The sequence below is a fragment of the Gymnoscopelus microlampas genome (genome assembly GCF_963454915.1).
Source record: "Gymnoscopelus microlampas genome assembly, chromosome: 2".
In the NCBI taxonomy this organism is placed as follows: Eukaryota; Metazoa; Chordata; class Actinopteri; order Myctophiformes; family Myctophidae; genus Gymnoscopelus; species Gymnoscopelus microlampas.
This window is the reverse complement of record NC_139939.1, coordinates 38,998,165-39,025,596: the sequence shown is the minus strand read 5'-3', so window position 1 is coordinate 39,025,596 and position 27,432 is coordinate 38,998,165. Positions and strand designations below refer to the sequence as shown.

The 27,432-nt window shown below is 42.9% G+C and overlaps 1 protein-coding gene across 3 annotated transcripts in view; it reads left to right on the top strand.

Moving 5' to 3' along the window:
- Window positions 1-27,432, top strand: part of dclk2a (doublecortin-like kinase 2a) — a 70,011-nt gene that overhangs the window by 17,881 nt on the left and 24,698 nt on the right. For 2 of the 3 annotated variants that reach the window (XM_084078229.1, XM_084078228.1), the window contains exons 3-5: window positions 18,658-18,787; window positions 22,189-22,296; window positions 25,895-25,942. In XM_084078229.1, coding sequence (XP_083934355.1) covers window positions 18,658-18,787; window positions 22,189-22,296; window positions 25,895-25,942 — 286 coding nt within the window. The remainder of the gene's footprint in view (window positions 1-18,657; window positions 18,788-22,188; window positions 22,297-25,894; window positions 25,943-27,432) is intronic. The other variant, XM_084078230.1, reaches the window with a different exon arrangement.

Below are 27,432 nucleotides of genomic sequence, written 5' to 3'. Positions count from 1 at the left end.
GCCAGGTTTCAACCTCTCAAAGGCCCTTATAGCCTCTATAAACAGCCTGACTATCTAGGCTTAGTGGTTCTAACAGCACGTGCCCTCTCTCTCGCTCCACTCGCTCACTCTCTCTCACACACACACACACACACACACACACACACACACACACACACACACACACACACACACACACACACACACACACACACAGGAACGCCTTCCAAGCAGCAGCAGCTTGCCATCTGCTCCTACACAATCAGATCATAGGTCCCCACTGCCACTCTGTCTGCAGCACTGCCACCCCCTCTTTCTCTGTCACACACACATGCACATCGACAATAACACACATACATGCACGACAGGCCCTCTCCCCTAGTTAGGGCCTGGCCACCACCGGATAATTAGGCCTATAAGATGGAAATGCAGCTGTCAGGTGTGTGTGTGTTTGCTTGTGCAACTACGTGCGTGAGTGAGTGACTGCGTAAACACAATACACCACTCAGTGCACTTCTCCCTGTTCAGTGGGCCAGCTCCTTCCTCTGAATGAATGTTAATTGAACTTCTCAGTTATCAGCGCCAACAGAGTCAGCTGCCGCTTTTCAGAGAAGGGAAAAACAAATTGAAACTCTGTTCTCTCAAAGCTGACCGGCCCGAGGGGGAATCCCATTTCCATATTTATGTATTAATTTTCCTTTTAGAGGACAGTTTAGTGGTCCAGGCTCTTCCAGTTTGATCATTGGTTGTAAGCAGATTAGGCAGAGGTTGATAAAGAGGCTGATAAAGAGGCAAAGGTCCTAGTCATGCGGCATAAGGGGAAAGTGTGGTACTCAGCCAGTTTCATGCTGAGACCCCATTTTTCCAGTGACCACTGAGAAGACCCTGTACATTAAATAACACGATCTATCTCCATTAAAGTCCCTCTGTTATCTTAAAGTCCCTCTGTTATCTGAGACTGCTGACACAGTATCTCACGAACCACTGATTAATAAAACGTAGTTTAAAGAGAATGCGTGACAATTCTACAGCCAACAACACCGCACAGACGTGTACTGCATAATAAATGGTCTTACTGAATCCTCGCCACCAGAGCAGGGAAGCCAGTATTATTTGACTCGACATGGGGTCTGAGAGTTGTAAGACATTTGATACTGTATATATCATGACGATATATGATCTTTTGTTGCTGTCATAGCGACTTAAAATCTGCAGCTACAGGCCCAAATAATTAATCTACTGTGACTTGAGATGAAAAGTAGCCAAAAGGCCTAATATTGTGTGCTTTCACATTTGTTAGAGATGGGCGACATGAATTCAAATCAATATCACGTTTATTTCTAACTTATACAGTGTTACGTGGTTAATCAGACTGCAGCCTGCAGCTCCATCTTCAGCATCCTTCTCCAAATGTACCCCTCATCTATCCTCTGCACATGTCCAAACCATCTCAACCCCGCCTCTCGTCTTATCCCCACACCTTCTAACCTGGGCTGATCCTATAATGTAGTAATTTCTGATCCTTTCAATCCTTGTCACTCCTAATGAGAATGGTAGCATCCTCAATTCTGCCACCTCTAGCTCTGCCTCCTGTGTCTTCGTCAGTGCCACCGTTTCCAAGCCGTACAGCATGGACACAGCACAAATCACTCCTGACACTTTCTTCCATCCAGTAAGATTGGTTATTGGTTCTAAATATCAGTTTCCGTATATATTCTGTGAATTGCCCAGCCCTACATTAGTTTGATTCGTATGTTTACATTTTGTTTTCTGGAGCGTTACAGTATTAAATGAGAGGAACTGATGGGGAAGAACGGAGAGATATAAGAAGGTGGATGATGGGGAGAGAGAGAGAGCGAGAGAGAGAGAGTCTTTTTGGCTTGGTTCCCCACCCCCAGCCTGGTCAGCCAGACTCTCACAGTCATTCTCCTCCTGCCCCCTTCTCCTCCCCTTTAATATTCCCGCTGTGCAGAGCAGCTGACAGCCCCCTCTGCTCTGCTCTGATATGTTTACACAGAGGAAATATATCAGCCTCACCTTCTGATTGTACACAGCCAAGGCAATGTCCAGGCAATTTTTATTTACAAAGAGCTTTTCTGAAAGCATGTTTGTCACACAGAGCTTCTCTGACAAATAATGGACATGAATACGATGTGTAAACATTATACAGTATGAGCTTATACGTGTGTGTGTGTGTGTGTGTGTGTGTGTGTGTGTGTGTGTGTGTGTGTGTGTGTGTGTGTGTGTGTGTGTGTGTGTGTGTGTGTGTGTGTGTGTGTGTGTGTGTGTGTGTGTGTGTGTGTGTGTGTGTGTGTGTGTGTGTGTGTGTGTGTGTGTGTGTGTGTGTGTGTGTGTGTGTGTGTGCGTGCGTGCGTGAATATATAGTGTATGTTTAGGAATGTCTTTGTGAGTATGTATCCTGTCATATTTAATAGCTGCAGGGAGAGGTAATATGACCTTTGAGTTGGTTTGTTGACTTTGGGGGGAAAGGGGATGTGGATGGGAACATGTATCAAGCTAGCCTGGCCAGAAATATCACATCAAATGTGATCTCTCTCTCACACTCTCACACACTCTCTCACTCTCACATTGCAGGTAATGGAGAAAAATTGCATAGTCCATCCAGTGACCCTTCGTGTTTTTAGAGTTGGTGTGGGGAATAGAGCCAGACCGATATATTGACCATTATTTGACTTTTTTTGATGACATCGATATCAGCAATTATGCAGCCGATCCCAATATGTAATTTTAGGCGAAAAAAAAATGCAGATCTTCAGTCTCACAAAGCACATTGTGAGGTTGTAGATCGGCTATTTTTTTTATTTCTTTTCTTTTTGAAAAACGTAATCAAATCCAATGTTTTTAAATTGATTAGAAATATCAGTCAAACATTGTCAATTGGAGAGCTAGTACTCTCCAAAATAGGGATCAATATCGGACCCATAAATCAGGCTTTGGTCGGGCTCTAGTGGGGAATGGTGTTGGCTGAGTGGAGACCTGTTTCATTCAAACAAACAGGATTTTGTTGGTCTTTTTGGACATTCAATAGGCCGATTCACACTCGCATGACAGTCACGCTGTCATTGTGATAGTATGCTGAAACATCACTATCACAAGCATGTAGGAATTGCAAGAATGAAGGAGGTACAGCAGCTTCTCACGTTGGGCACGCAGAACGACGCGTCCATTTATTGCACACACTACACTTACACTGACAACACAACAAACACACTTCTTCCTTGTTCCCCCCCAAAACCCCCGGCCAATCCCCTTAAATAAACCTTCTTTTTTTTCCATTTCAGACAGAACTATACTAGGTTACTAAAATCTACGTCTAGCCTGGCTGGTATTTCCCAATGCAGACAGCATTATATTTATATACACTTAACTATTTTATCCAAACATTCATCAACACAGTCATTGTACAGAAACATACATTTCATAATTAGCATAGCAAGAACTCCATCTATACAAGCAGCAAAACGTTGGTGGGATGTGTTCGCAGAGACTGTGCTAACACACTGGCTTTTTATTTTTACTGGAATAATGCACATTCAGTGATGTTGCTAGGTTTTCAATGTAATGGGTCCTGGGATGCAAGGGTGGTCTTTTAGATGGGTCCCAGGGACATTTTATGGGTCCCACAAAAATGCACAGCGTTTAACTCGTGTTTCATCTTATATGGTTATATTCATGTACATGTATCTGAAAGAAAAGTACACAATTCCAAATCCGACAACTAGTACTTGTAGTACTTGTAGTACTTGATTTTTTTTTTTACATTAACCACTTGAATCCTAGTATCCCTTTTCTGAGGAGAACTTTAGCCAAAAATAGCAGATCTACAAGCTCACACTTGTGAGCTTGTAGATCTGCTATTTTTGGAGTTATAGGTGTGTAAAGGGAAAAAAGAGCAGCAAAAGTTTATCTGAAACACAATTTTATACAATATAGAGGGGGTCCCTGCTTCATCTCTCTCTCAACTAGGGGGTCCTTGGCCTGAAAACACTGAAGACCCCTGCTCTACAGGGAATTATTTGATATCTGGCTGCACGGAAAGACACAAGAATCACAGCTGCCATTAATTAGTGCTGTTCAGTGTTGATTGCCTAGTGGTCAAATTGGGGTCAACGAGCCATCGTTAACTTGCTCTGAAGTTGAGCTGTAAGTTGCGCAGCACTCTGACTCTCCCTCTAGCAGCACTCGCACTGCCCTGAGACAGAGAGAGAATACTTCTCCATACGGCGGTGTTTTACCGAGATTTTTCTTGTTTTCTGCACTATGCCTTGTAATCCGCGGACGGCTTTGAAATCCACGGATGGCCTTCAAATCCGCGGTAATTTCCGCTAAATTGTAGTGCGTCCCATGGACGCAAGACGGTGCCATGAATGCGTCCTTTTTCAATATGGTGCGTCAGAGACGCAGGACGCAGGCCTATGAGCAATTTATTAACAGTACCCAATCACTGTAATGGTGCCAGTGTTAAAAAGGATCCTGGCTAATAAGCCTCATATGCCTTAATACATTATAATTGACCTAAATATTTAGGCAACAGTGCTAACCATTGTGAAACTCTGTAGATAGAGATAATGTCATCCTATGTTATTTAAGATGGGCATATTCAACTGCATTACTGTAACCTGTGTGTTAACCTTATGAAAAGCCTTGTAAATAGGCAATACTACGGTGTCAGTACCCGGGAACTGAATCGATACAGTTCTCAGGGTTTTTTGAGCAGTTGTCCTTGTGCTTTTATTTTGAAATGCTATCTGGTTACATTTATCTTGTAACATCAGCAAATACTACTTTTTCTGTTAATGTATATACAATTATGATAGTTTGGATCTCTTGCATGGTAAATGATTTAATTTACTTAATAACTCCTCCTTTTGACATTATTACTTTATCCCTCTCCAGTGGGAAATCCTCTAGAGTCCAAAATGGATAAAATACCTGATGCTTTTGGCTCCTCTCTCGATCTATTTATTTCTGTGAGTGACGTTATCAGAATGAGAGCCAATTGGTTATCTGGAGGGGAGCTGTATGCAGCGCTGCTCCAGTTAAAGCCACTGAGCAGATAGGGTTGAAAGGGCCATCCCTCAGCAAAACTCTCAAAAGCCCTTTTACAGGAAGGGATAATGGGAGAGGAAATGGGACTCGTCCTTAATAATTGGACAGTCTGTTTAAGGAGGAAATGAAATTGGGTTATTATGTAAAGCTCAGACATGGCGTCCTTGTCAGCAGTGTTTACATGCCTCATATAGTGAATATGATGAACGTAGATGTACTTATATGTAGCTTCTGCAATGACCGTAAGATCCAGCAATGTTTTGGAATAGACTGCTTGTCAGATGCATGTCTGTAACTATTTGTGCATTTTGAATTTGATTTACATAGACAACATTTAAGAGATAATAATAATAATAATAATAATAATAATAATAATAATAATAATAATAATAATAATACTGCTTACATACTTACTCCTCTTCGTCCCCTATGGGACTTAAGGCTTCAATGAGCGCTAACAACGCCACCCCGTAAAAAATCATATTGTTACAGAAACTACGATGAACAATTCTAATAATACTGCTACTGCATTTTATTTGTAAGGCACATACAGAGTGCAGCCCAGGAGATGAATTGCCAACAAATCTACATGCGATAGAGATTGGACTTTTCACTAGATGGAAAGGAACTCATTACATAGAAGCCTTCCTTGTGTTGCAATGCGCAAACACAATTGATTCGCTGTTAATTCCAAATGAGATGTGGCGTTATCTTGATTGAATTGTATTTGTTTTTTAATTAAGTTCCTTCGAAACGTGCTGAACTATTAATGAGATCGAGCCCTCCTTTTAGCTGAGATTGGTATTGTATCCTCCCTGGCCTCTTCCCATACTTCTTTCCTCTGTATCTTATTGCGCCATGATGCCAAGGCACAGTAAAATCCTGAGTTAAATTCCAAATTCACTTCAATTCAACATTTAGCATTTCACTGTGCAGATGGTTCCAACAATGTCAACATTAGACGTTTCAAATGTCTTCTGTTTTAACACCCAGAGTAGTGGAGAAGACTTGTGCTATCTAAGCATGTGGCTTTTTATTTTGCCACTCTCAGTCACAATGTCCACTCATATGAACATCACCACGCTGCTATTTCAAGCCAAGAACTACGCTCCAGGGATTACAACAAAGTGGAATACTGGCTGATGTTCACATGAGACAAAACACATCTGTAATAGACAATGCATCACAATTATGAAGGTCACTTAGATGGATGACTCATAAGTTCAATTGTGCATACAGTACTTGTACTTGCCATTAGAGCACCACACTTGATAAGGCAATCGGCCCTTGCATGATTAAGCTGAAGTGTGCAATTTACAGAAACCACATCACAATGTCCACTCTACCAAAGCGGTTGGAAGCGTCTAAACCTTGGAGCGAGGGCCAGCTGAAAAGAATGGACCTGCGCCAGGGCTGGACAAACCAAACAAAACAAGTGGTTGAGATCACACAATGGACATCCCCTCCAACACCCGCCCACCACTGCCTGTGGCCTCACACGTTTTTGGCGGCCACCAGCCTCGTGCCCTCCCAGATACACTGTATTACACACCCACAGTGTGTGGGGGCTGAAAGGGGGCTGGCAGAGAGAGGGGAATTTGTTAGCCATCTGTTGGGGGGTGGCAGGAAGAGGGTGACGCTGACTACACAGCGTTTTTATTTATTTTAAGTTATTTTTCACATGGCGGGCACTACCAGTGGTCAAACAACACCTACAACATGATGGCGAGGCTCCATGTTTTGACTTGTATTGATCAAGTGTCTTGAGCATGGTGAATGGCTGTTTCAGCCCAATCTGGCCTCCATTGTTTTCCAGTATAGAATTTAAGATTAAAAAAAGTTAAATATTTACTAAGAGTAGGCTATTAAACAAATGTGAAAATTGTTCCTTTCCTTTTGGCATTGATTGGTCCAGCGGTGTCCAGAATCAGAACTTTATTGTCATTTGTCACATCATATTACAAGCAAGTAACATGGCTGAAATTCTTAATTGTGCAGGCTCATCAATGCAGTTAAAAGATAGAGCATTAGAGCATAGAAGAGATAAAGTGCATACAAAAGTGGCTAATGTGCATAATAAATTAAGTGTTCACATTTAAAACCCAGATCAGCAGTGTCTCTGCTTTAAACAGTTCTGTTCAGTCTGTGCAGCGGATGCACCAGCGGTGTGAACAGACCATGGCTGGAGTGGTAAATGTCCACTCCCACGATGCACCACTCTCTGTAGTGCTTTGCGTTCAGCGGTGGTACAGTTGCCAAAGCAAGCGGTGGTGCCACTTCTCAGGACACTCTCTATGGTCTGCTGTAGAACGCTGTGGGGGCTCACTCTAAACTTCTTCAAGCGCCGGAGGCAGTAGAGCCATTGTTGGGCCTTTTTCATCTCTTGTGTGGTATTTGTGGCCCACTTGAGGTTCTTCGAGATGCAAGATTACATGTAGCCCCAGACAGACAGACAGACAGACAGACAGACATACAGACTGAGACCCTCTTCTAGACAGCTCAGACACTACAGTGGCAAATGTCAACTTTGTGTTGATTTAACTATTTTAATAAGAAAGGTATGCTCCTGCAACCGTATCACTGTGTTTGTGTAAGAAACGATGATAGTACCTTATCGATCATTGTAAACAGACAGGGTGGGGCAAACAAAAAGCTGAACTGTGTTTCTATTTTATACATTGGCACTTTGTTCACGTTCATTTGTGTTCTAAAAGTGTGACTTTGAGAACTGTTTCACCGTGCAATGTAAGTAAATGGGGAGAATATATTGGATACATTTTTCATCTATGGAGCAACTATTAAAGATATTATTTTATTTTGGATTTATCATGGCATGCTAACTACAAAACCTAAACCTCTACCAAAGTTTAATTGCGCTGTAACATTTTTCATCAGTACTACAGTAAAAAGGACATACAGTAGTAACTGAAAATGTATAACTCAACAGAGACTGAGTGCATAATCAACATGCTGTTGTCAGATGGAGCTGTATGCTAATGACAGCGCAGAACAATGGAGGGGCCATGCACATTTCATGGCTGTTGACCTAAATGGTGGTGTTTAATCCAGACTTGGCCCTGAAAGCAAGTCATGCCTGACAATCAGATAGAGGGTGTTGTGTTGCGTTGCGTTGCACTGTGTTGCCCCCAAAATGTGCCCTATTCTTGTTTTGCGTCAGCCATGACATACTGTAGTGTCCAAGCCGAAATTTTGTAAGATATTTGAGGATGCTCAATACTTCCCACCATGCACTGCATTATCCAATAAACAAAGTGTCGCTTAGTTGATCCAGTAAACAGAATTATGGTTCCTTTCAGGGAATGATGTGTTAAATGTTAAGCTCTTGGCAGCATGGCAGAGCAGTGTGTCCCAGCTAGTTAATTTAGATGCTGGTTCTAGGTTGATTCAGTGGAATATTGAGGCCAGGAGGCCATCATCATTAGGAGCGTGTCATGAGACTTGATGCCACAATCTATCAGTGTCGCACACTAAGGCTGTACGTCATATATACACACACACACAAGCATACTCACTCACACGCATACACACCCCTCCCTCACTGCACCCACATAGCACCCCTCTTTCTCAAAGTGCATGCTAGTCCACACCCCCCTGCACCTCTCAGACTATACATCCACACCTTCTCTCTATGCATAGGGATCTGTTCCACTAATTTAAACAACCCATAGTATAAGCTATAAAACCTCAGGGCTGGAGAGCCTATTGTTGGATCCACTGAAGCCTCTCACCATGAGTCCATTATTGTATGGCAGAGCCATGTGTGTCTTTTCATTGTGTTCATTCATGCTTTTGGGCTGAGAGAGGGGGCCACATTTCATCATCTGATGCTACATCCACTCCTGTATCGTACTTAGAACCAAGTCTACAGTGTGTCACCTTTTTTTTAAAGTATTTTATAGTAGATCGTATCATCTATAGTCATTGCCCTGCATCCTAGAGTAAAGAACATCGTACTATAAATGTACGAAATCTCTGTCGTGTGTCAGTAGTTCATTTATCTCGAGAACTGTCCGACCGACTTCAAACTCAGTGTGCATGCCCATATGGTCATGGCCATATGAGCAATATGCAAATATGCTGTGCCCAAAATCATCCACAATTATAATCCACCGATCCGACCAAATATGGCCATATATGGGCATGTTCATATATGTATCTTTATGAAAGTTACTTGAGTTGCATTTTCTATGCCAACACACTTCAAGAAGGTTAAATGGGCATAATAACCCTTGCCTGAGGCTTGGGTGTGGCCTAAATTGATGAACAGATGCTGTCATTCAAGATGATAGGAGCACTACTACTATATTGAAAATGCCATTGATTCTTAACATTTTGATATGAAACGTTTGATCGTTTGTTAGAAAATGAAGTAGTTCACCAACTTTGAACCATAGTTTCAAAGCTCATAGCTGCAAGATTCTTGCAGGGGCCCTCATACAATGTTATTACGATTATGCATGCTCCTCATGGTATCACAACACCTCCAAGGCCTTAAAAACAAGGCTCCAAACATCCCAAAACAAACTAGTAAGGCTACTTCTTGGCCTCAATCACAAAACCCATCTAACCCCTGCACATTTTGCTAGGATTGGATGGCTTAGGGTTGAGGACAGAGTACAGCAACTTGCTATGGGCTTGGTCTTCACGAACACCACGAATCATGTTCAACCCAGATTTGGCACAGCAAAGTGAATGAACTCGTTCTCATGCTATTCATCAAAAATGTGGAATGCCCTACCAAAAGGAGTAAAGGAGTGTAAAACCCTACTCACTTTCAAAACTGCCCTAAAGATACACCTTCAGGAGGCTGCAATTCGAAAATGGCCCCTGTCTAAGTCATAACCTACCCTCCCCCTTTTTTTTCTTCTCTTGTACATATTTTTCACTTTTTAGCTTCTGTAACTAACTCTATAGCCTACAAAATACATTTAGGCCCAGTACACCACAATTTTCTTCTTGTTTTTAAACAGGAAATTGAACATTTAATCTAAGCTGGTTTAGCAGGCAGCGATGCTGGGGCAGGTTTTTTCTCTCACATGGACACAGCTGTGCAACGTGTCATTGACTCACCAGGCACAGACTGACTGGTGTGATGCGGGCAGAGGTCACCAGACTGTCACTGAGGTGCCCCAGACCTGCCCAACAAACCTAGAGCAACAGCTGTCATTTCAAATTTCTCTTGTAGATTTGACATGAAAGACATCAGTGATCCTCTGTTTAGAGATGAAATGTGCCTCATGAAATATGGATTGTATTCGTCAGGAGTATCACATTGTGTAGGAGCATTTATCTTTCGGCGTGTAACATTTAATAATTGAAGAGCCCTTAGAAATTAATTTTATGTTTTCGTTTAGTGTTCACCGGTGTGCTTTTATGTGGAATATTCTTAACTCTCTGAATTGCATTTGGCTTACGCCGTACATTCCAAAGCCTCCACTCACACACCACCTACACACAGTACTTAGCAGCTAATCACTAATACAGCTAATGTTAAGGGTACATTGCTAATGATAGGCTTACAGTACATTTGCCCTTGCTAGTTTTTGTGACCCTGCCTTGTCTGACATGTCGACCTAATCCAAAGGAATTAAAGAGTAGTCTTGTGAAAGTGTGTCTGCGAGCGTGCTTTGCATGCACGTGCGTCTGTGGTTATATCAAATCACAGAGGTTATGAGAAGTACGTATGTATCTGATTGTTATGAAGAACAGTAATTATCCTGCATTTGCTACAGATACATGATACAGTATTAGAATTTGTGCATGGAATATTGAAAATGTGAGGTGATCATGTAATGAATGCCTGATTCACTATGCATTCATTTCTGTGCTAATGCAAGCTTATGCTGTAGAGACTGTTATGACCTTAGGGCAAGGGCACGCTTATTATACTGTTCATTTCTTTCTTTCCTCCTTTTTTTCTGTCTTTCTCTTCATACAATTATTTCATCCTCTCTCTCTCTCTCTCACTCTTTCTCTCTCACATACAGAGAACTTCAGAAACCACTTTTAGACTCCCATAGAGTCAGTGGACTGTTTCAGTACAACAGCAATGAGAGGTTTGGTGTTAGTCACATGATTATTACAGTGATTGACCTGTCAGCTGTGACATGGAGAGCCTCTACTTTCTTATCCATCTGTCTCTGCTTTTCTTTTCTTCTTTTTTTGGCCTCTGGCAGCCTCAGAGCTCAACCATTAATCAACACCTGCTGCTGCGAGCTGCCTCTATCAGGAAAACGACATCTTGTCAGGGTTAATGGAGAGCAATTGCTGAGTTTCGTACCAAACTGGGACTCGTACACTTAGTTTAATGGCACAAAATTAACTCAAATTACTCTATATTTTTTAAGGAGAGTTATAAGTCCTTGGTTGACAGTGGTTATGAAGTGGTTATGCTACAGACTGGCTCCTCTATCCTTACAGATACAGCCATTTAAAATGTGCGTCAAACAGGCAAGGCATGGTGCAATACACTGCAGTATGCTGCAACCTGCCGGTATGGGTGTTCACGATGACTTTCAGTATACTGTTGTAAAAGGCACACAATTTATTAGAAACTATATTTCTGAGGTATCTACTGATATTGTAGGTTGTAGTAAATTTGGAAATGGTTTGGAATCAAAAAAATTGCTAGTAACATTTGGTTTAGTGGTCATGCATTGATGTGTTCACAGTGGTTGGTGATCACAGAAACATCTCTCAGATGCACTGTCTGCTTGTTTTGAGATCCCAGTAATCTGTCCTTTGATTATTAGCTCAGTTGCCTTCATTAATGTCAGTTATGTGTGAATCCAAAGCTTAGTGGTATGTGAAGACTAGTATCTGACATCTGAAATATTCTTTGAATTCTTTGGAATATATGAGCACACATTAATGCTTTGTGGACATTTGTATCTTACCTTGTGAACCAATGACATGTTATGATTTCCTTCCTGTTCATGGCAATATGGTATTGTCACATTTATTTTTGAACACGGTTATTCACTAGAGTGAGCAGTACTCTTTTACTGCTCACTCAAGTGAATACATTTACAGCTTTTGTGCTTCACAATAAGACTTTTTAGACCTAGCCAAGGAATAACAGTATCAAGATGACATAACAAGTAAAACAAGAGTCAAATGACAAAATCAATAAACAGCAATCAAAGTAAATAAAATAACACACGGTGCAGAATTACACACACACACACACACACACACACACACACACACACACACACACACACACACACACACACACACACACACACACACGGTTAAGCCTTTATCCCATATTCTGCCTGTTGCCAGGCTCAGCAAGCCATAAAAAAACAGGGGGGAGACGGAGAGACAAGGCAGCGAGGGGAAGAAAAGGTCGTCGGAGTGAAGGAGAGGAGAAAGAAGTGAGATGAGTTAGAGGTCAAACTGCAGTGAGAAGATGCCACAGCATCTCCCTTAATCCCTCCCCAGCTGAGACAGACACAACCAGCCACAGACAGGGTTCACCACGCTGATTGGTCCAGACAGACAGACTCTGTTGCAACAGTGTTGGAGACAGCATGCTGTTGGTTGCTTTGCCTTGTCAGCAGTTGGCAGGGCGATACAGAAACATGGGTTACAGTATGTTTTCTGACATCGACACACTCCACAAATACTGTATGTACCTGTTATGTTCAAACACTTTCCTCACCACAGTGGAATTGTTTGCACACTTCACTCCCTCTATTCTCAGCCTCCAGGCGGCCATCACAGACACCTTGAAATCTATTGCCAAAGGCTATAGAGAGTGCAGTTTAGTTTGTGTGTGTGTGTGTGTGTGTGTGTGTGTGTGTGACACGCATCCTGGTTCAGTGAGTACTGAGTAGCTGCTTGTGGTTGGATGTCTTGAACGGGCCTGCCCATTGAAACCTGTAATGACCGTATTGACTACAATCTGATTTGGCAATCAAGGGGACTTAAACATTATTGTCTCCGCCAGGCCGAAAGGCATGGTGAGAGAGTATGTTTTACCCTCCGTCCGTGTGTCCGTCCGTGTGTCCGTGTGTCCGTCCGTGTGTCCGTGTGTCCGTGTGTTACCAGCTAATCTCTGGCACCGTTGGCCCGGTCGCTGCGAAACTGTGCACACACACTCCCTGGATGCCAATTCAGAACCTCTGCCTCAATTTTTTCACATGGGCCTGTTATAGCGCCACCAGGAGGCCGATTTGTGCAAAACCCATTTTTTCCCATTACTCCTACAGTTTTTAACCAAACCTCATGTAAATCGGTACACAGTATCTCTATAGTCATGTGATCAACCCTGATCTGTCCGATTTCCCATATTCCATTCTTATTGATTAAGGTTGCCATCCAAAGTTTGCAGGATTGGTCCGTTTTGAACAAACTGCCTCAAATCATGAACGCAGCTTGCCATTTCCATAAAATTGCACACACATATTCCCACTAGGCAGAGGAAGAAATGCCACCCTTTTTCACATTGCCCTGTTATAGCGCCACCAGCAGGTCTAATTTAGCAAAACACATTTTTGGAACAAAATGCCTCAAATCATGAATGCAGTTGCCGTGAACGACCTAAGAATAAATGGCACCCTTTCCACATTGGCCTATTATAGCGCCACGAGGAGGCCACAATAATGTACCTGACCTGGCGGAGACCTGTGCTCCGAGGAGCACTTTTTCTAGTTCTACTTATGTTATTACTTGTACTCACATATTGAAAGTAACTAGTTTCAATCAATTAGTAGCCATTGTACGGTCATTTTTAATCTTCAGCTTGCCACTTCTGTCAAGTGAAAGCAGGAGCAGCTTTTACTGGTCAGTGATAATAGCCTTCTAAAATCCAAAATATAATAGGGTTACAACTAACGTTTTTTTCCTAATCGATTAATCTGTACTATTGATTTAGAATAAAATGTAAGTACTAAATTGAGTTAATGGTAATTGTTACTATCAGTCAGCACCTTACAAAGTTGCTGAGTCTGTGTGCTCTCTTCACAATACGCACACACACACACACACACACACACACACACACACACACACACACACACACACACACACACACACACACACACACACACACACACACACACTACAAAAGAAAGGTGAACAAAAAGGGGGGGCTGGGATTTTATGTAGGGAGTCTGAAAAGATGGAACAGGCCTGAACAGGCCTGCGTTTCCCAGCGGGCAGTGAGGGGGGTGGTCCAAATGTGTCCTGGGGTGAGGGCAAGCCAATTTGACTCGTCTCAAAATGATACTCATTGTATTTGAACATGCACACAGATTGAGTGGCAAATAAATTTGATGTGATGTGTGTTCCAACATGTGCCACGACTTGTTAGGCACAGCAGTGGAGATGCTGGGTCGGTTTGTAGTTGTCAAGCGAGTGTCATTTTGATATATTTCTGGAGATGAGCGTTTGTTTCGGCTGTGACTCAAGGTCCCATCTGTCTGCTGATGTCACCAGGGCTGATGGGGGACACTGCTGTCCTCAGCAGTCACACGTCCACAGACACCTACACACAGCCCAATCTATGCACACACACTGAAATGAAACCACACGCACATTATGCAGAATATGCACACAGAGCCCAATAAACTGTTTCTCATACACACAACTTGGTACACACAATCTCACACAGAGCTCCACACACATACTCTCTGGAGTTGCATAATTATGTAAATATTGCATATTTGGCTTCAGCAAGTTAGCAGTTTTGTTTTTTGTAAATGTTGCCTGTGTGAAATAAATTATTATACCAGACAATAGGGCTTTAAATGTAGTTAAAATGAACTGAATCGTATACACTACACTGTCCTGAAGGACTGTTGCTATGGTGCCCGCAACAACTGTTCACGTGCAGTATGGAGCTGCCAGCTGCTACTGTAGGATCTATAGTGTGAGACCAACTAAAGAATGATATCTATTCTAGATATGCGTCACACCCTGATAATCTGCCTGCCATGACCTGGCATTCAAGAAGACGGACACCTGCACACACGCACGCACACACGCACACAAAACTGTCCTTTCTTTCTAGATGTTGTTTTATTTATTTGTATTATGCGAGGACATCTGATCCTCACAACAATTCACAATACACACACACCACACATACACCACCACATACTGTCTGTATGTACACACTTCTCCATCTGATATTGATTCTCCTTGTTTCCAAGTCAACCAAAAAGCCCTGCGTCTGAAGCTGTGCCTCTCAAACGAGGTGGGAAGTGAAATATGCAGGCTCTCAAACACTGCTCATAAAACCCAGAGTGCTATTCTGCACCATTTGCTTTGTGTTTATTCATGAGAATGCTATGGATACTATAATGTGACCTCATTACAAATGGATGCTGTCTGTATGTATTATTGATTGACCAGTGGTGTTTGGTGTAATTCCTGTCATAACAGTGGATCTGCTGGCCATGCAGAGCGAGTAGTACCGTGTCTAACCAGACACTGGTTTAGACCTGGTACTCCCAGTAGAGTTGGGATCCAGAACCGGATGGACCCGGATCCAACACTGAGGAACCGCAATCGGTTTCAAAACCAGTTTATCCCACTGTCAGAGCTGTATACAGTATGTGGACTTCACGTCTGCTATACAATTACAATACCGGTGTTTCTCAAATGTTTTAATTTCAAGGACCACCATAACTCTGAGAGTGTATAAATGGAAGCTGGTTCCACTTGAATTCTCTCAGAGTTAGAGACCTGTAAGGGTCAATTTGGAATCCAGCTTGAGACCTACATTATGCAACATACACGTAGGTCTTGAACCTGCCAAAAAAGATCCCTGCCCCCTACTATTTCTCTCCACTGTCGGGTCCATTTGGTTTCATTTATACACTCTCAGAGTTAAATTAACACAGAGGATTTGACAGTGTGTGTACTGTGTCAAGTAAAGCAGGAACAAGTGTTGAAGACCCCAGCAGGCCTGGTGCTGGCAAGTGGCAACCAGTGTTTTGTGGTAATGATCTGTGACTTGTACTGTGTTATCACTACAGTACATAACCCCCCCCCCCTCAGTGCTCATCTCTTCTTCTACTGTACAGGACAGTATATCCACCTCCTCTCTCTCCTGCCTCCTTGTTTCCTTTCCTGTCATCCTCCCCCTCTAATCTATTGTCTTGTGATTTGTGAAGCTTTGCTCCTACTCTTTGGATGCCCTCGTCTCCAACTGCTTAAATGCCCCAGGATCACTGTCTGACTCCACACACACACACACACACACACACACACACACACACACACACACACACACACACACACACACACACACACACACACACACACACAAACTAAGGATAGCAGTAGTCTTCTGGTGACAGACATACAAACTCACCCCCAGTCTCCTCTACAGGTTCCATCTGCCCACCAGCCTTCAACCATCCTAAACGCCTCCTCAGTCACTCCTACTGTACGTGTGTGTGTGTGTGTGTGTGTGTGTGTGTGTGTGTGTGTGTGTGTGTGTGTGTGTGTGTGTAACCTGTGGGGGTGGGATGATGAATGGATCCTTCATCCTTTCTGTCCACCTACAGTTCCATAGTAGGAACACTAGGTTGAATAGAATATTTAATATGTGCTACTGTGTGTGTCACATTGGATTGCAAACGACAGGTTTAGTGTACACTCTTGTGTTTCTGTCCTTATTAGCCCAATAGGTCATATGATTTGAGGCATTTTGTTCAAAACGGGCCACATTTTATATGTCAATTTTAGCATATCAGGATGGATAATTGAAAAATCAAACGGATTCGTCTTGATCCAGAGCATGTGAGCGGAGCGACGCCATTTTGACGTGAGCGCGGAGCTGGTTTATAAAAAGGTTGGAGCGCTACCGCCTGCCGCTCCAAGCCGCCCCGGCGGGGGCCGCGCACCGGATGTTTGAGCATGCCCGGTCAGAGACACACAGACATCCAGCAGTGCGCAGCGCACCGAGATTTCATTAGAATTTCTACTTTCTTTTTCTTTTCTTTTTTTTTACTGTTGAGCGACCCGGTTTGAGCGGAGCATGGAGTGAGAGGTGCGCAAATCAACGTGAGCGACAGGGAGCGGAGCGTGGGGGGAGTCAACGTGAGCGAATAGCGAGTGTGAAACCAGCCCCCTGGAGCGCCGTGCGGCATTTCCACCCGCTCCGCTCACGTGCTCTGTCTTGACTTGAACTATAGAGATCGTGTGTACCGATTTGCGTGAAATTTGAGTAAAATCTGAAGGAGTAATATTAAAAAAATAGTTTTACATAAGTCGGCCTCCTGGTGGCGCTATAAAAGGCAGATGTGAAAAATGTAGGGCAAAGGTTTTCCTTGGCCTCTAGGGAGTTCGCATAAAAAGTTTTACGCAGATCGGGGCAGTTATAGGTAAAAACGCGAATCGGCCTGTTATAGCGCCACCTTGCGGCTGATTTGAAAGAAAGTGCCATTTCTCCCTCAACCTACTGGGAATTTGTGTGCAAAGTTTCAGAAATCGCACGCTGTGTTCATTATTTGAGGCATTTTGTTCAAAACGGCACACTCCTGCAAACTTTGGAAGCCAATTTTAGCCAATCAGGATTGAATATGAAAAATCTCTGACTAGAGATTTGCGGGATGTTTTTTGTTTTTGTGTTTTGCAAAAATCAACCTCCTGGTGGCGCTATAACAGGCCAATCTGGAGACTGAAGGCAGGGAGTGTGTGTGCACAGTTTTGCTGCGATCGGCCCAACTGTGCCGGAGATTAGCTGCTCACAGACAGACACACGGACAAGGTGCAAAACATAGTCTTTGCCACGCCTTCGGCCTGGCGGAGACAATAACACAACTGCAGTGGGGGCGACCTGATGGTTAGTGTGCGTGTGTGTACCCGCTAAGAGCTAGGTAGACAGCTGTATGGAATGACAAATTGCCTCTGCGACAGCAGCGTTTACACTCATTCTCAGCAGAAATATCATTGTAGTAGCTTCTTACCGTTACCGGGTGTCTAGAAAGTGTCTTTTACAGTCAGAACCCTGAAGACGTTTGTGCTGAAACGCGCACATTGTTTGCAGCCTGAGTCTATTAAATTAAAAGTAACCCGAAGGGCTTCAGTGAGTTTCCGTGAGAGCTAGCAATTCCGCAGGACGTTTAGAGGTTCCATACGATAGCACTAATCTCTGTCACATACAGCCTCAGTCCATAGCAGCAGACTGTCTTTAATTGGCTTGCTTCAGTGCACCTTCTGCACGTGGTGAAGCAATTACTACACAGCATGGGCGACCGTACGCACACACTTGATTGTTCAACACGTTGACGTGGCTGTGGTCCTGCCTATATATGGGCATATCCGGTGGTCCGCCCGCCGGCCGGCCCTCCCATTAGTTAATTTTGATATAGGAAAGATTGTCATATCTGCCCTGTGCAATTTGTGTTTACAAAGCCTAAAAGGCAAACAGAAATGTAATTTTTATTCATGTATTCAAATGTCCAATGCCAAAAGCACAATTAAATCGTTAATTGCAATTGTTTGTAGGACAATGAATCGTCAAGTAACATGTTGTGATGGTGACAGCCCTAGAAGCAAATCACATACAACACATACTCTCCTCTCTGTTTTTCTTAACTCTTCCTATCTCCCTTCATCTCTCTGCAGATCAGCAGTCTTCAGGACTTTTTCGGGGAGGATGACGTGTTCATAGCGTGCGGACCGGAGAAGTATCGCTACGCCCAGGACGACTTTGTGTTGGATCACAGTGGTAAGGCCTCCACAGCCTTTCTGACTGGTAGGCCTGCTTACAACTAACTCTACATACACGCCCCCCCCCCTTATCTGTGTGTGTGTGTGTGTGCGTGCTCTCACAGTGGGAGTTTGTGGGAGTGTCTGAACATATGGTTGTGTGTGTGGCATGCATGTTATGTGAGCACGAGTGTGTGTTCTGCAATCTGCACACACCCTCTTCCTCTCAGAAGCTGAAAGCAGGAAGATGTGTGACAAAAGCTACATTATTTTTATTCTGTTATAAATGTATCTTTATCTTATAAAGAGATGCGTAAGTAAATGTCGTCGTAGACATTTTCAGCATGTAATTATTTTTTCTAGATATTTCTTTTTACAGCATTGTTTCAGTCATGGAAACAAAGTTTAACCGTTGGCTGTAAACACATAGTTTGTAATTTCCCTTTAACCAGAAACACAGAGACACACACACACACACACACACACACACACACACACACATTCCTGCCTTCAGACGGGGAAAGTGAGCTGTACTGCTGTTGTGTAAATCACATTCCATTCCTGGGTGTTGTTTCCGTTTGTGTGATTATGTTTATGCGTACAGTATAATGTGTGTGTGTGTGTGTGTGTGTGTGTGTGTGTGTGTGTGTGTGTGTGTGTGTGGTGCATCCAAGTGTTTGTCTGTATGTGTTGGTGCACGTGGGCAGACAGTGCTGTATGTATGAGGTGCATCAATTATCCCACCAGTCTTGTGTGTATGACTTTCAGAGATAAACCTTGCAGGCAGGATGTGTCCTCCTTAAAATCAGCAGAGCCATTCATTGTTGCACAGTGCCTGGCTATGCGGTATTTCTAACCTAGCTTCACTGAGCTGGGACTCTACACTTCCTAAATCTCCTAAACCTCACGGGGAGAAACAAGGGTAAAATAGGCTAATTTTAGCACCAAATGCCAAACTAGTTCACAAACTTTGACATCCTGGGATTTCCTTTGTTAGTTTCATCGGTTAATGGGTGTGTATATTAACAAATACATTGTCCGTTTGCGAATGACACTAATGAAGGTACAGTAAGAAGTGTTTAATTTTCTGGGTTGAGTGTCGAGTGTGTTCTGGGGTTGTTTGGTTCACTCATCGTCCTACTTCTGCTCCCATGCTCCACTTTTAGGAACTAGGTCTTTGAAAAAGGAAGCCTAACTGTAGTATCTTTTCGACGATACAGAGGCTGCTAGTTTGTGTCTCTAGGATACACTCCAAGGACAACATAAGTTAACGCATGGCTTAGGTTGAATGCTCCTTTCTGATTGGTCAATCATGGACATTCTGCATTCTGGTACTTCTAGATAACAGACCACTGATCTGCCTCTGTTTACGTTGTGATGGAAGCAGAAACATCTAACATAATAAGCTTGCTTAATAAAATAATCGTAAGTAGCAATGCAATAAGCAGGATAATATAGCTTTGTATAAGAATTATGTAAATTATAATGCTAAGTAGGCTAATCTTAAGAAGGCTACGGAGTTAATATTGATATGCACGCACACGCAGTTCCAACCATAGAATTTTTTATTTATTTTTTGAGTTACAATGAAATTATTTTTAAATCAATAAAATATTTTGTTATACTTTGTCAAAATAGTTTTCTTTAGTAAGTACACAAAAACAGAAGAGGCTCACACAGATAAGGGATTAGGCTCTTGGGATGCAAAAATATATAGTAAATGTACTTAACCTATTAAAACCAGGAAAGCATTTGCGTCATTTAAGATTTTATACTTTGGCTATTCAAAAAAAGCAGATATACAAGCTCACAGGGCTTCACTTTGTGCCGCGCTGCGAGCTTGTTCATCTGCTAACATTTTTGAAAGAAAATTTAAAGTGTGAGAACTACTGATTTAGAAGACATTTGAATTTCTCAGGTCTTAATGGGCTCAAATAAAAGGTGACATAGGTGCAGAAGTGAAAACAGTGGACATTTCATTCCTCAGACCATCATCAGCTACTGTATTATCTTCAGTAAGTAGCCATGTAATAAGCCGGATCTTGGTAAACTGTCACCCTTTTCTAATAATAAGCGGCTCGCTGATCCTGATTCCATACATAACATAGTTATTGCCAAAGCCTGATTTATACTAAGATGCAAACATTGCCACGCACTGAAAATAGCAGATCTACAAGCTCACAACGCGTTGTGTTGTGATCTGCTATTTTCTGTATGTGACACTGGCAACTAAGTATAAATCAGGCAACATCGCTTTTCTGATCTTATGAAAATGTATAATACAAGATCATGCTAAAGCAGTGTTCTAGTAACTAGAGTTTCAGCCTCAGAATGGCACAGAAAAAAGTCTTGGTTTACTGCTATTTCATATACACATCATGTGGGCACCATGTGAGGAATATATGCAGTGTATACTTAGGCTATATCTATCTGTCTGTAAATGAAATAAGTGACTGCAGTAACAGCTAGCTTGCCAGAGGGGGGGGGGGGGGGTTGTGTGTATGTGTGTGTGTGTGTGCGTACGTCTGATTGTGTACTGTATTTCCAGAAATGTGTGTCCTGTCTCTGGGTGTGTGTGTGTGTGTGTGTGTGTGTGTGTGTGTGTGTGTGTGTGTGTGTGTCTTTGTTTATCATGTCAGTGTCATCACAACACGCCCGCCCTCATTAACACTAGCCTGTCAGGATCCCTGACAGTTCCACCACTAGCCTCATCACAACATCTGCTCCTGCTGAACGCAGCTCTGCTCAGCGCCATTAAAATGACTCTGGTACCAGGCGTGCAGTGAATGCTATTAAGGAAAGCTTATGAATTTTTCATAGCTTTATGGTGTGTGTGCATTCATGTTGTACTCATTAAGACAATGCCAAATGCCCAAAAAAAAGTTTAAATCTGTTTTGAAGTTCCATATATTATATTATTTTTTTGCATTTTGCGACGGTAGATTTATGGATAACCTGAGATGATTTTGGGACATAACATGATAACCCCCAGATTCCAGAAATGTATCTAATCACGAGTTCTCTTTAATAATCCTCTAATTTGATGTACTCATCTCAAACATCTCTCCTCTGTGGTCTTCATGTTGACAATAACCCACAGTTTACAGCAGTACAGTTCAACATTCAAAAATCTATATCTGGCATTACAGTATGTACTGCAGAATACTGTACTTGCCAGGAATAATGATCCCATAATAGTTCTGCGTTGCCTAAAAGACAGCACCTTACTGCATGCTTCTCACTGCCTGACTGCATAACCATGAATGCTGAATGTATTTACAGTGACATGTACTCTCTTTGTATTGCATTAAATGAGAGGTGCTGTTGTCTGTTTTACCGTGTCTGTTTATCTGTACTTATGATGCCACTGCAACAAATTCCTGTGCACTTGTTACACGGGATAAAATGAAGTCTCACTCGTGTCATGCTGTGTTTGTGTGTCCTCAGAGTGCAGAGTGTTGAAGTCGTCCTACGGCAGCCGCTCTGCCACTCCAAACAGAGCCACAGGCAACAAGAGCCCGGGGTCCGCACGACGTAGCAAGTCCCCAGGAGCAGGTACAGTATAGATGGATCAATAGTCTGACTGACTGACCGACGACCTTTATTGATCCCAGAGATCCCAGTGATTCACTCACCATGGCAGTTCCAGTAGTCATACAAAAAAACAAATGAACATACAGTATAATAAGAACACAGCAGATAATAAAGATGAGAGACACAAGTCACATTGGTCACCCTCTGTAGCCTCCGGGAGAGATAAAAAAAGTTCCTAGATTATGGCTGCTAGCTGCTCAGCACACACCTTCAGCATCCGGGGGGGGGGGGGGGGGGGGGGGTGTTGTCCGAACTCCGGAGCCACGGCCTTTCTCACGTTTGCTGACGCCTCGCTTGGTTGGGTTGGTTGAACTTGTGAGGATCGATGCGGAGGGCCTGCCGCTGCAACCGAGGGACGGCCACTTTCATCGGCTGTGGTCTGCTTCTGCTGCTGTTACGTAGTATGATGCAGTACATGACTTAAACACTCAATATTTATTGGTTCTTCAAATATATTAGAAGGTGAACCAAGACATGGTCTGTAATAACCCTTGTAAGATGAAAGTGAGAGCCATTTTCTTTGTGCCATCTTACCCATTACTGAAATTGTCACATATAGAATTTAAGTTCTATATGTGTTGCAATTAATTACACAACAGAAATAGTTTGAATTTATATAATAATAAAGCTTTATTTATATAGCACCTTTCGAAACAAAGTTACAAAGTGCTTCACATATATAAAATACATCATACAGTAAGAGAGCAGAAAAATATGAAAACATTTAAAAGCAAAACCAGAAAAAAGAAATTATGCAGCAATACATTAGGACGCAATGGGTAAAAGTCTTTAGGTAATAAAAGCAACTCTATATAAGTGGGTTTTCAGGAGGGCTTTGAACCGGGGCACAGACTCTGCAAGCCTGATCTCTAAGGGAAGGGCATTCCAGAGAGCCGGGGCCCTAAAAGCGAAGGCCCGATCACCTTTTGTTTTTTTATTGGAGAATGGAATTTCAAGTAAAGCTTTGTTTGAGGACCCCAAATTGCACTCTGGTTTATATGGCTGGAGTAGGTCAGAGATGTATGAAGGGGCCAGACCAGAGATGGCCTTAAAGGTAATTAATAAAGTTTTAAAATCAATTCTGAAAGTGTAGGGATGCTAGAATTGGTGAAATATGATAATACTTTCTAGTGCCGGTCAGGACCCGGGCGGCAGCGTTCTGGATCAGTTGTAACCGTTGAATTGATTTGTTAGAACGACAGGAATATAGGGAGTTACAGTAGTCAAGGCGTGAATAGATGAACGCATGAATTACTTTAGTTAAATCGGGGGTGGATAGGAAGGGCTTGATTTTCACAATGTTTCTGAGATGGTAGAAGCCAGTCTGAATGACCGTTTTTTACATGGCCTTCAAAATTGAGGTCAGGATCAAGGGTGACCCCCAGGTTCCTTACGGAGGGCTTCATGTTTTGAGCTAAAGAGCCCAGGTTTAGACCCAGCAGGGCTCTTTGCTCGGGAGGGCCAAATATGAGAACCTCGGATTTAGAGTCATTCAGTTGTAGGAAATTGTCACGCATCCAGAGTTTGATGTCAGCTAGGCATGCGTGAAGTTTGGGTATGCTGGAGGAGTCGTTTGGCCTGATGGGGAGATATAATTGGGTGTCATTGGCATAGCAATGAAATTGGATGTTGTGACTGCGGATGATGTTACCAAGGGGAAGCATATAGAGGGAGAAGAGGATGGGGCCAAGGATCGAACCTTGGGGGACGCCAGAATGTAGGGGAGCTAGGGATGAGGTTGCATCACCAATGCCAATGGAGACAAATCTGCCGGATAGGTACGATCTAAACCACTCAAGGGCGGTGCCTGAAATGCCCACCCAGTTTTCCAGCCGGCTGATCAGGACCGCGTGGTCGATCGTATCGAAGGCCGCAGTTAAGTCCAGTAGGACAAGGATGGAGCCGTTTCCTAAATCTGCGGCCATGAGGAGGTCATTCACAACTTTCAGGAGAGCCGTTTCCGTGCTATGGAGAGCACAGAAACCAGACTGAAATTTCTCGAAAAGGCAGTTTCCACTCAGATGGTCCACGAGCTGAGTGAAAACTACCTTTTCTACAACTTTGGACAGAAAGGGTAGTTTGGATATGGGTCTGTAGTTATTCATGGCGGAGGGGTCATGGTTTGATTTTTTGAGGAGGGGAGTGACTAGTGCAGTTTTAAAATGGGCGGGAACGGACCCAGAGGACAGTGAGCTGTTCACTATTGATAGAATGTGGGGACTGACGCTGGGTAGGATCTCCTTAAGGAGGCTGGTGGGAATGAGATCTAGGGGACATGAGGTGGACTTCATGTGGGCTATTGTGTTCAGGAGGGTTGAAAGTGATATCTGGTCGAAAGAGGAAAAGGAGGCCATGGGGAAGCTTGTGGCTGCATCTGGTTCACGGAAGGGGGGCAGAGGAGACTGTGAAGTGACCAACTGTGATCGAATTAGTACAGATTTTCTAAGTTCTCTTTTAAGTGCCCGGGTGTGATCATTGAGCCAGGGTGAGGTGACGTTGGGTGTGTTTGTACGGGTTTTAAATGGAGCGACAAGGTCAAGGGTAGTTAGGCAGATGCTGTTAAAGTAGTTGAGCTGATTGTCAGTAGAGTGAGAGAGGGCAGGAGGAGTGGCAGATGAGATAAACACAGAACTAAATTTGACGGAGGTTGAAGGGTTAATGATGCGAGAGCGAATGGGAGCCCGTAATTTATTGGGGGGCGGAGCAATCAGCATATCAAAAATGATGGAGTGGTCAGTGACCGCTGACCACTCCGAGGCGTTGTTTACTAGGTTGACAATGCTCATGCCAGAAGACATCACAAGGTCAAGGATGTGACCTTTGTCATGGGTATATATTTAGTATATACTAAAAATGAGTATTACCCTAAACTCGTACTGAAATTGAAGAACTTGCATATGGTATACTGTAGAACACGTCATTGCCTATGATAGACTGTGTATTAAGAAGACATTTCATTGCATGTGATATACTGTAAATGGTCCAAAAAACACATTTTATTGCATTTGATATATACAGCCTAAGAACACTTTTCCTTGCATTTGATAAACTCTTAAGAACACATTTCATTCCATATGATATATACAGTCTCAAAAACACATTTCATTCTGCTTCCATATCAGACACCCCCTTGGAAAATGTCCCGTTTCTTTGACAGTGACAGACTGACTAATAGGCATTTCCTTTGGCAGTTGAAAGCTCATTACTGTATGACCTCAGCCTAGCAATCCTTTCAGCCTCACCACCAGGCTGACATGTCTGACTGGAGAATGAGCATTTTGTAGCCAAGGGTGTCCAAAAACCAGTGACATTTTGTTGCATAATCGGTATTCTACAAGCCATTACACCAGGATTTAAAGAACATATTTTTTTCTTTAAGAGTTTGGCAATATCTGGTAATGGTTGCAGCGTCTATGCTTTTTAGGTATAGGACTAGGTGAACAGTTTCAAAACACGTAAGAAGTTTCAATTACAGTCCAGTAAGCATTTCTCATCGACTACTCTGCTCTTACAGTATAATTCTTTAATATTCTTTCCTATCCTTTCATTCTTCCATCAGTGAGACGAGCGGTCCATTACTCCAGTCAATCTCCAATCAAATCCCCAGGTGAGTATCTTACCTCCATCTCTCTCTTTCTCTAAATGCCTCATTTCCATCCTTTGTCTCTCCCTATATTATTTTCTGTCTGTCCATCTCTTTTTATCTCCGCCAGGCCAGAACAGTCAAGTGTGGGATTATGCTTTCGCCCGTCTGTCCACCTGTGGGCCAACTAAAACAATCGGCATCAAACTTTGTTTTCACATTATCTGTGCAGTCATGTCAACCAATCAATCGGTCAGATTTTTCATATGCCATTGCGATTGGCTACGATTCATTTGGAATCCTTTATTTTCTGAAGGGGCCCATTTAGCAAAAAATGCCAAATTTGAAGCACATATTGAAGGACCTCTAAATAATGCAGAGCCAAAAGTGAACTTTCAACAAATGCTACAGATATCACTGTTTGTTACAGAAACTGTATTTTCTCCTCACCAAATAAGGCTCATGAGTCAAGTGACAATGACCATTAAACAGGGTTTTTATGCTCCATACACTTTGCCTGTAATTGCCTTCACATATTTGTGGGGCGGGCCCTATTTCTTATGAAGAAGTCACACCCACATTGGAATCGCATGTTCAGGGACCTCTATAGAGCGAACCTCCAAATTTTCACTTCTGCCCACTTCTGCCATATACACGAACAGTTGCACCATCTGGCTTTCTTGTGCCCTGATGGCTGCATCCCACCGCAGACACAGCCCTACAGTAGTTGGTAGGCAACCCGGCCTGGCGGAGATTTTTCGAGTTATCTTTTTCTCACCTGTCCTGTTTCCTTTGTCTCTGTCTTTCTTTCTTTCCCTCCCTCTCTCACTCAAACTTTCTGCCTTTGTGCCCCCCCACCCCTCCTCTCTCTGGTCTCTCTCTGGCCCAGTCCCAGCCTTGGGGTGTTGTCACCTACTGTAACAGTATGCATCCATCTAATCTAAGAACAGCAGAATGCAGCAAAATCTTCAAAGTCAAAGTCCTGAACTGAATTCGTCTCACTAATTTCTTCAGCCTCATCTTTTCGTTAATTATATTCTGCTCTGCATGACTCACACTACTTTGCCTAGCATCTCATTAACTCTGTATAGTTTAGGCACGCAACTTTTAAAAACAATGTATATAGCTGTTTTAGAGGTTTCATGAAATAAAATGCAACGTTGGTACATTTATTTGAGGATAATCCAGGCGTGGCCACCCCTCCAATCTCGCTCCACTCCGAATGGAGGTCTGGAGAAACTCTGATTTGAAACCGTGGATAGAATGAGTGAATAGCTCACTCGCTGGGGCGTGGCTAAACTGTGATCGAGTGTCGACAGGACCGGAGTCTGTCTTGTTTTGTGGCTTTCCATTTCCGTACAGATTTTCTAAGTTCTCTTTTAAGTGCCCGGGTGTGATCATTGAGCCAGGGTGAGGTGACGTTGGGTGTGTTTGTACGGGTTTTAAATGGAGCGACAAGGTCAAGGGTAGTTAGGCAGATGCTGTTAAAGTAGTTGAGCTGATTGTCAGTGGAG